Here is a 9,597-nt window from a genome sequence, read left to right as displayed (position 1 = left end):
CGGGACTCGGGGGGAGCCAGTCCGTAACGATCTGGGTTGGTTCGCGGGTCAGAAAAATATTTTTTTTTAAATTTAATATTTTTATATATATAAATTATATTTTTATTACATATTTAGTTTATTTTGTTTAAAATTTTAATTTTTTATTATATTTTAGATATTTTAAAAATAGTTTAAATATTAAAATTATTTTTAAATATTTTTTAGTATTAAAATTTTATTTTTAAAATTTATATATTTGGCTCACGAACCGGTTCGTTTAACGCGAGGTAAGACGATTTGGATTGGGATGGTCTATTTTTGGCTCGCTAAAAAACAGATTGGACTTGAGTGGGCTGAAATTTTTCCAGATCGGGACGATTCGGGTTGGACTAGACCGGGCCAGCCCGTTTTACACCCCTATGCAGGGCATAGAGGGACAACCAAAAGAGCAAGTGCTGGACATATACCTAATTGAGGTGTATATATATACCATGGGTGCTTGCATGCATGGACTGATCGTTTCTTCGGCGAGGAGGAAGGAGCAGATGGCCTAAAGCTCTAACCTTTTTTTTGTGCTTTGATTTGATGTGTCTTCCCACTTCTTGTTCTAAAAACTGAAGTGCGATCAGTTTCTCTTTTTCTGTGCATAGGATTCGGAGTCAGGTTCTGTGTGAAGGCTAAGTACCTGTCCTCATCCATGACAAAGAAACAGTCTCACAAGCCAAGGCTGAATCTCACGTCAACCCCAACATATATTACACTTTTGTCACATTGCATAGCGTGTATACACTGTCGGCTTTCTCCATATTGTGCTGTGATTTGGAGAGAGCTATACAGAAGAACACGGAGATATGGTAATGCAGAGCACTGTCTGGTGAAACCCAAAGACACAATACAGAAAGATTTAAAGCAATAAATAGGGCGTTTTGATGTTACACACACAGCCATACAAGTTACAAAGAATCCCAAGATCTCTATCAAAAGAATGTAAGCAAATCCTGCGTGGAATACACTCTCTCTTCAAAAGCTAAGTGCACAATCCAGAAACCCGAGAAGAAAGATCGTTCCTTTCGGCCTCCTCTCAGAACAACAGATTGACAAACAGCGAGAGCGCAGCCGTGGTTGCCAGCCAAAGATGAGGAGAAACGGGAACGTGGGCAGCGTTTACATTGGCAGCTGAGGCCGGTGGAAGAGCAGGACAGGCTAAGCCTTCTTTCCCTTCCTTGCACTGGTTGGCAAAGAGGCCGGGTGGGTATTTCCCGTAGAGGTTGATGTAGCTGAACATGGTGGTGGCACAGTCCGTGCTCAGATCGTTGATCTGGTCGGCGTAAGGACAAGCAAAATCCTTAAACGCCGAGCAACAGTCCTTTGGTGGGTACTTGGGGCCTTTGCAGCGGCCTGTTATGATCGTGTAGTTCATAAACTCAAAGTTCACAGGGCAAGCTGTTCAAGAGGAGAAGATAACACGTTAAGAAGCTTCTTCAAAGGGATGATGAATTCGGTTTCTTTCATGAACCAAGAAAGAAACTTTCAGGCAGAATCTCCCACTTGGAGTTACAGAAGCATTATAAGCCTAGAGAGAGGTAATGATGAAGAAGAATGGCAATGCCCTGATCTTGCCATAAATTACAGAAGAGAGGTTAAAAAGTTCACAACTTTATACCAATTCCTGGTTACACACAAAGTGCGAGGAAAGATATGGCACAGATCAACATTTTTTTCTCTCAAGAATCTTCCAAATTTCGACGAAAGATACTGGTTTATGAAGAAATGTAACACAAATATAGAAGTAAAAGAAACCCAACCGTGGAACAGGCAAGAACTGATGAACTAGATCAAATTAAAGTTCGTCAACTCACATTTCCAGGACCCAAGAGTGAAAATCAAGCAACTATTTGAAACCACAGAGAGAGAGAGGGAGAGAGAGAGAGAGAGAAGAAACAAACACTAACGTTTCTTGGCCTGAAGGAGGTTCCTGCCAGTAACCGAAGTCTGAGATTCGAACACACCATCTGCAGAAACCAAGAAATAGATCCTCGATTCATCAGAAACCCATCAACAAAATCGAATCCTATCAGATATAACATAGTATTATCTATGTTATATCTGATAAATCCTCTAATCTGGGAGCTCAATCAGTCAATCAACAGAAATTCCCGGGGAAAAAAAGGAACAAAAAAAACAGGTACCTACCTGAGATGAAACTTGAAGAAGAGAGAGATGCATAGATTGCTATAACAAGAAAGAAGAGAAGAACTTTAGAGAAGCCTTTGAGCTCCATGATCGTTGAAAAAGGAGCTCTGGCGAAGAGATCTGCAATGGGCGACGACTTGAAGAGGAGCTATGGCCAACCACGAAGACTTGGAGGGAGAGAGAGAGAGAGAAAGAGAGAGAGAGAGAGTGGTTGCAATAAAGATTTTAAGAAATATAAGGCGCTGCTTAAAAACGTCATAAATGATTAACTAACGAATGTGATATATATGCAAACAAAGCCCTTATAGTTTCTATTTTTTTGCATTAATGCTCAATATTTTACAATTATCAATCATCACCTTACCTTAATATGAAGAGATATAACTGTGGAACTTTTTTTGTGGGCCCCTTAAAATTTAAAATTTCAGAATCTATGTTTTAAGAATTTAGAGTGACGTGTGGGTTTTCATTAAAATATCGTGAGAATTTAGTAGAAAAAGGGTTCATTATCGGAGGATAAAAGTATAAGGACCTAATTAAAAGTTTGTATGTTTAACGGTGATTAATTTAAAATTTTATTTTTGGTGGGGTACAATGACATTGGATGACAGCCTAGAAGAACGCGGAAACTAGCCGTCCTTGTTTATGAATGAATCTATGGTTCCTACGACGCCTCAACTGAAACGGTGTCGTATTAGGGGTTTACTAAGAAATTGAAATGATTCATTCGATGGTACGGATTTTTTTTATTAGGCGGTGAAATTATATATTTTTTTCGTTTTATTTGATAATGCTCTTTTCATCTTGCTATAATCTCTTCTTAACCTTCGGAGCATAGATGGTTGATTCGGTATTCGATTCGACTTCGGTTTAAAAATTATTCAGTTCAGTTTTTTGCTTTTATACTATATATATATCAATCGATTATTATTTTACATTCGATTCCAAATTCGGTTTTTATTAAGATTTTCTTAACAAATTTTCAGTTTTTGGATTTTTTTAAAAATTCAGTTTGATTCCATTTCGAAAAATTCGGTTTTCTAAAAAAATAATACTCAGAAAAATTTTCGCTATTTCGGATCGAGAACAGTACTATATTCCATAAACCATAATTTTAGAATAGAATTTTCAATCTTAAAATCCGAAACCGTTTAAAATCTAAATTGAAAATCCAAAATTTTAGGATATTCAATTGTCCGTTGTGAAACCTAAGGGGTGGTTTATTTAGGTTTCGTTCGGTTATAATAGGATCGATTTCGGTTTTTAATTTTTTTTATTGACAACAACATTCGTTTATTTTATCGATTATGATTTTTATTCGGTTCGATCCAAATTCGGATTTTATTTTTTTTAGTTTTTTTCTTTAAATGATAATCATTCGATTACGGGTGCTATGTAATATTCCATTCCAATGATTGGATGTTCGGTTCTTAAACGAAAATCTTCATTTGGACCAGAGTGTTAGTAGAGGGGGAACTCATTGGTTGGTTTCAACATTGTTTCTCTAATGTCCATTGGGCTCATAATCTAAGCCCATTGGGCTCAACATTTGAGCCCATTGGGCCAATCCACGGATATATACATGGATGATCTGATCTACGTCAAAATCGGGGTTTTTTTAAATTAATAAATATGACGTTCCCTTTCGTGTCAAGATCACATGAACTAATAATGAAGATTTTATAGTATAATGGCAAAAAACATGATAAACACAATTAATTATTATAAATTTATAACCAAAAAGAGGTGGTGCTAATCGATAGGAGGAGGAAAAAGTCAGAGAGCGTTTCTTCTTAAGATGCGCACAACATGGAACCTTCTGCCTTCTTCTTCAACTCCTTTCTCCTAAAATAACCAGAAACACGAATTGATCTTGTGAGTGACAGAGATATTATCGCAGATACAGTTCCTGTGGTGGAGGAGGAAGAGTAAGAGCCAAAGCCCCCCAAAGAAAAGGTTGTCTCTTTTTTCTTTTCTTTTTTTTTTATCATCAGAGCTCCTAGTTGTTCTTCCTGTCATTTCCGGTCGGAATAATCCGAGCTCTGGTTGTTTCTTTCCATGTCTTTTTTTTTTTGAGTGATCTTAGCTGAATCTGAAATGGGTCCGTAGATCCATTCACTGCTCGTGAATTTTAAGAGGTGTAGATGATCTATCTTATCTTATGATATTGGCCAGATTCATGTGATTTTTAAACTTTCTCTTTAATACGACGGAATCCAACTTACCTTGCATCACAAGAAACCATAATTCTCGCATTTCTTTTTTTTTCTTCTTCTTGTTTGGCTTTTTGTGTGTGGGGTGTTTTAATGACAGGTGAATCTACGAATCTGGGCTGTCGGAGTTCTTGCACCAACCAGACCAGAGATTCCGTGTTTTTTTTTTCCAATTGGGATATAAAAAAAGATGGGAGGGACGGTGACAAAGGCAGAATCGGGACGGGAATGGGTACCAGAGACGAAGCTGGAGGCCAAGATCAGCGAAGCAATGCAGCGAAGAGCTTCCAGAGGCACCTCCATGAAATCATTCAACAGCATCGTCTTGAAGTTCCCCAAGATCGACGACGGCCTTCGCAACTGCCGATCCATTTTCCACCAGTTCGGTTAGTAAATATATATATATATATATTTTGATTTTGAACTTCTTTTTCATCGAAATGTTGATTTTGTTTTTCGGTTTACTGAAGACGAAGATTCGAATGGGTGGATCGATCACGAGGAGCTGAAGAAGAGCTTCGAGAAGCTGGAGATTTCGATGACGGAGGAAGAGATAAGAGATCTCTTCGAGGGATGCGACATCAACGACGACATGGGGATTACCTTCAAGGAGTTCATCGTCCTCCTCTGCCTCGTCTATCTTCTCAAGGACGATCCCTCCACCGTAATCGACTCTTTCTGTTTCAAAATCCGACAATCCGACCAAAGCATGTAATCCATTCTGAAACTCGTCTTGTAACATGTCATATATCAGCCTATGCCTCTTAACCAAGCTTGCCGAAGCTGGAGGCCACGTTCGAGACTTTGGTCGATACCTTTGTGTTTCTCGACGAGAACAAGGACGGCTACGTTAGCCGGGAGGAGATGGTCCATGCCATAGACGAGTCCGGTGAGCGGTCGTCCGGACGAATCGCCATGAAGAGATTCGGTCGTTACCTTTACTTACCTGTAACACTTAAACCAAAGGATTGAATCAGTAGCTGGTGATGAATGTGTTTTTACTTACTTGCCCTTTTTTTGGTGCAGAGGAAATGGATTGGGACAGGAACGGAATGGTGAACTTCAAGGAGTTCTTGTTCGCCTTCACTCAGTGGGTCGGGATCGAGGAAAACGATGAAGACGACGACGACATGGCTTGAAGTTTCGTCCCGAACCTAGCCGTCGGATCCCCGTAGATGTAAGAAACGAAAAACAAAAACGCTAAGAACTGTATCGAAACTGCATTTCCTACATGTTCCCTATGCATGAAACAACAACAAGTGATAGGATTTGATGTGTTGAATGCAAATACAATACTTAGTCTGACAAAAAGCAATACACATTAAGAACAATATGATGATGTTTCAGAAAATCCAGGCTAAGCAAACAGCTTATCAAAGAATTTGGTGACAATGACAATACTATCTTAAGAACTGAACTTCCTAAGCAGAATTTTTTTTAAAAACACACACACACACACACACACACACACACAAAAAAGCCAAAGACTAGGACAAGCCAGACTCATTCCCCCACTTCTTGCGTGTAAGCCCCGACGGTTCTAAGCTCTCTGGGGACACGATAAATAAGCACACTTCGTATAGGACGATTTATTCCCATGGACAAGACACGGTACCAACAGGACGGACGAGGGGACGGTGTCGTAAAGCCCTTCTCTTGGAAAGGATCAGTGGACGCATACCTTTCGAAAGGTGAGACAGCAAGAATTGGATTGAGAGACACTGACAGAATCTATCCCCTTGTCTTGGCTCTCTTCATGCCGAGGCTGTTGTAAGGAGAGACCGAACCAGACATTGGCGACCCTTCCTCACGCAGTGTGCCGTTGAGCATCGCCAGCTCCCGGAGCTGCTGTTTCTTGTAGAAATCATGGGATTCATCCTAATATGGAAAAAAAAAAAAGAGATTGAAGAGTGGTTGGAATTCAAGAATCTTCTGAATCATGAACAAGTAAGAGAGGAAATCGCTAAACAAACCACAGGAGTAAGCAAATCTTCTAGTATTTCATGAGCTTGCATGAGACGTGCATCGACAATCTCAATCGGTAGCTCTGCCTCCACTAAGATATGGAGGGGCTCATTCAGGTGCTCATACCCTGGTTTTCCTCTCAGCATTTCCTCCTGGCAGAGTGAAACGTTTCAAGATGCAAACTACGTAAGTCTTTTCTAGCGACGAATGCCAGAAGATCGATATACATGTATGAAGTGGCAATTGTCTACAACCAGTACGATATAAATACCTTAATCGGATCCTTAATGCTGCCTCTCCCCCTTATCAGTACGCGGCAACCGGTACTTGCTTCAACTCGCTTCAGAGAGTTTCCTCTAGGACCCAGGAGGCGGCCAACAAAATTGTACTGCAAAAATCGAATTACAATTATATGTTTTATCAGGCAAGCTAATTTTGGATATCAGCAAGAAGAGAAGCATGCATACATTTGGGTATTTGTCGACAGGAATATCCACCCTGATTGCCTGCTTAACAATGAGACCCGACGAGCTTCCAGGAGAGTTACGCCAATTTGGTGCCGGCGATGATGAGACAGATCTCTGCAAATGACCAATCAGGACACTGTTAGAAGCCACATTACCCTTTAAGCATTAAAGGCTTTATACTTGAAGCATCAATGACAAAAGAATATCGAAAATTTTAGTCTCTTCCACAGAAACTTGCAATGCGTATTGAGGCATTTGCGATCTGCAAATGATATCCTAATATTTATAAAGTGATCGCAACTCAATGAGCATTCTTGCGAGCACTGCAACTGCATCAATTTTACACTTCACAGCTGCGCCTAACATTGATATAACTCCTGCCGATCCGATACCAGAGTATCTGGTTAGTATTGACTCAAGACAAGACCCTGTACAACATTACTGATATTCGGTGTTAGCCCAGGCTACCTGTCATGACGAACTATGGTTAAAAAGCAGTCAAACAAGTTATGTCAGCATAACTTCAGTCAATAAAGCTTCAATTGCGACAACATGAATTAGATGGAAATAACTTATGTTAATGGTTAGTAGCCGTACTTCTGGTTGAAATTGCGACGTCCATCCGTTCACGTCAGCCCTTGCATTCTGAAATATCCCTCCAGAAACCAGAGGGCTAGGGTGATCAAACCCAGTCTGACTTAAAACTGAGGCATTCTCCAACAGTGTGGTTACACGCAAAATTTCTGTTCCAAAAGTGTCAATTTTCAAGAGTAAGACGTACCAGTTAGGATTAGTCATCAAATCGGTTAGCAATGACCACTGAATGGAGGGAAGACATAGTTAACAGAGTTAGTGAAGAATCAATATGTAGCTCTTGCTCTAGTTAAATTGAATGTAACAGACCAAGAAACAATGAGAACATTCAGATCTGCTCAAATAAGTAGCTCCTATGAACTCTCAGAAGGTCACACAAAGAAGTCGATCGAATCAGGTCAACCTTGCATGGATTGTCCATGGACACCAATCAGAAATCAGTATATGATTTCCCAGTAAATGGTTTGAAGCCATATGCTACAACATTAACATGCATTTACTGAACATTTCTCAAGTAGAAAATACTTTATGATTTCATCTGTTTGTCACTAGAATTGTGGTCGCCCTGTTTTCAACACAGTTTAAAGAAGCCAAAAGCTGCCAACACAGTTTAAGGAAGCAAAAACCTGCTCAAGTGAGATGAAGTGAACACACTGTAGTATTTTGGAATTGTTAAAACTTGGAAGTGTGGAACTATTGATTAGGTTAAAGGCTGAAGGTTAGGCATACAATTCAACAAATGCAGATTGAACAATATGCAAGCAGTAAGGCTCACCCTGGCTCAGCAGTCGATAGGCGTGTGGAAGAACAGGTAAGAACGGATTAAGCTTGTGACGCTCTGCTAGTAACTCTGAAAGATACCTGACAAAGATGAAAGTGAAATGATTATACATATCAGTATGCCCCAAGCACACAACAGACTTCCAATGGGATCGACTCATAACAAGCTCCACATTATTAAATAATGAACACAAACCCTAATAATCTTGATCAGATTCAAGCATTTTTCTAGGGAAAATCCTCATCCAAGCATCAGTATCCAGACATCATGGCAACTTGTCCTGGTGAGATAGATCTAAATCAATCTCCCTAAGCATGAAGCCTTTATAGTTTCATGAACACGAGTATATAATACAAGAAAGAAGAAAACAATCCAATGATCCTGCAAGATCCTAAGATAAACACTCCGATCCTTAATTGAAGAAACGAAATGGGTCGAAGCAAAATTGAAGTAGATTGAACTTTAAAGAAATCTGAACTTAAATCGTAAAAGCTAAGAACAGAAACATAAACATTGAAATCCGATCACCGCATCAGTGTAGAACGACAGATCCTAGCATACTCAAAACGAACCCAAAAGAAAAACCGATCAAAGCATCCAGATTTGCGAGGAACATGAAGATCTGAGAAATTCAAGCAGCAAAACAAGGATCGGCACTTATCAGCAGATGCATGAACTGCCAGTAACAAGAAGAAGAATAAACTAAGATTTAATTACTTCTCCTGCTCAACGAGGGCCGAGGGCTGCGATCGGAGACCACCGGAGATGTTAGGCGACTGAGGAGCCGGCGGAGCCACCGACGGGGATGGCGTGTACGGCATAAACCTCCCTCCGGCACCACTACCACTAGCACCGCCGCCGCCGGCACCTCCTCCTCCTCCCCCTCCGAGTGACGTCATCATCATCATCTCGACGGCTTCTACCTCCGACAACTTCACCAACAAATCCCCACCGTCCGTCACAACGACCAACCGGCCACCGCACGGATGATCGGAGCTCAAAGCAAAGAAGATGTCGCGGCGGAGCAGTTCCGAGACCAGAGAGCTCTCCTTCTTCTTTATCTTTCTCTCTCTCTCTCGCACACGCAACACAAGTTTCATGTTGCCCTCTAAAAATCTCCACGGCCTTTTATAGCTGTGGGAAATGATTAGCTGTCTCTTTTTACTTGTATAGTATCACAGATTCACAGTGTGCTCAGTTACTGCTTTTGTTCACTTTGAAGCCTCTCAGTGAACCAGCGGGTTAACTAATGTTCTGAGCTTTAATTTCACAGGCTCGGTTTATTGTATTAAACCGGAAACCGGTTCGGTACAGCTAACTTAACCAAGTCGTTGGAACAAAGCAAGTGGTCTCCAACAAGGCCACTGATACAGAAATCCAAAGGCACTGTCGGAGCCGAGAA

The 9,597-nt window shown here is 40.5% G+C and overlaps 3 protein-coding genes across 3 annotated transcripts; 1 reads left to right on the top strand and 2 right to left on the bottom strand.

The window, feature by feature from the left end:
- Nucleotides 1–866: 866 nt before the first annotated feature.
- On the bottom strand, nt 867–2,393 carry LOC104817724 (GPI-anchored protein LORELEI). The gene is made up of 3 exons (XM_010546997.2): nt 2,176–2,393; nt 1,935–1,994; nt 867–1,425 (listed from the first exon to the last, which is right to left on the bottom strand). The coding sequence occupies exons 1-3, from the start codon at nt 2,261–2,263 to the stop codon at nt 1,064–1,066; spliced, it is 510 nt and encodes a 169-aa protein (XP_010545299.1). The 5' UTR covers nt 2,264–2,393; the 3' UTR covers nt 867–1,063.
- A 1,925-nt stretch (nt 2,394–4,318) lies between these two features.
- Nucleotides 4,319–5,827, top strand: LOC104817720 (probable calcium-binding protein CML21). Its single transcript, XM_010546994.2, is given in 4 exon segments — nt 4,319–4,774; nt 4,859–5,068; nt 5,143–5,316; nt 5,415–5,827. Coding segments are annotated over 4 exon segments (693 nt in total). The 5' UTR covers nt 4,319–4,578; the 3' UTR covers nt 5,528–5,827.
- On the bottom strand, nt 5,691–9,198 carry LOC104817721 (KH domain-containing protein At4g26480-like). The gene is made up of 7 exons (XM_010546995.2): nt 8,913–9,198; nt 8,190–8,275; nt 7,418–7,563; nt 6,821–6,934; nt 6,625–6,741; nt 6,362–6,505; nt 5,691–6,266 (listed from the first exon to the last, which is right to left on the bottom strand). The coding sequence occupies exons 1-7, from the start codon at nt 9,101–9,103 to the stop codon at nt 6,120–6,122; spliced, it is 945 nt and encodes a 314-aa protein (XP_010545297.1). The 5' UTR covers nt 9,104–9,198; the 3' UTR covers nt 5,691–6,119.
- Nucleotides 9,199–9,597: the final 399 nt, after the last annotated feature.

Source organism: Tarenaya hassleriana, unplaced genomic scaffold (assembly GCF_000463585.1).
Source record: "Tarenaya hassleriana unplaced genomic scaffold, ASM46358v1 Cleome28, whole genome shotgun sequence".
NCBI lineage: Eukaryota > Viridiplantae > Streptophyta > Magnoliopsida > Brassicales > Cleomaceae > Tarenaya > Tarenaya hassleriana.
Note: the sequence above shows the minus strand (reverse complement) of the source record. Positions and strands in the feature narration are given on the sequence as shown.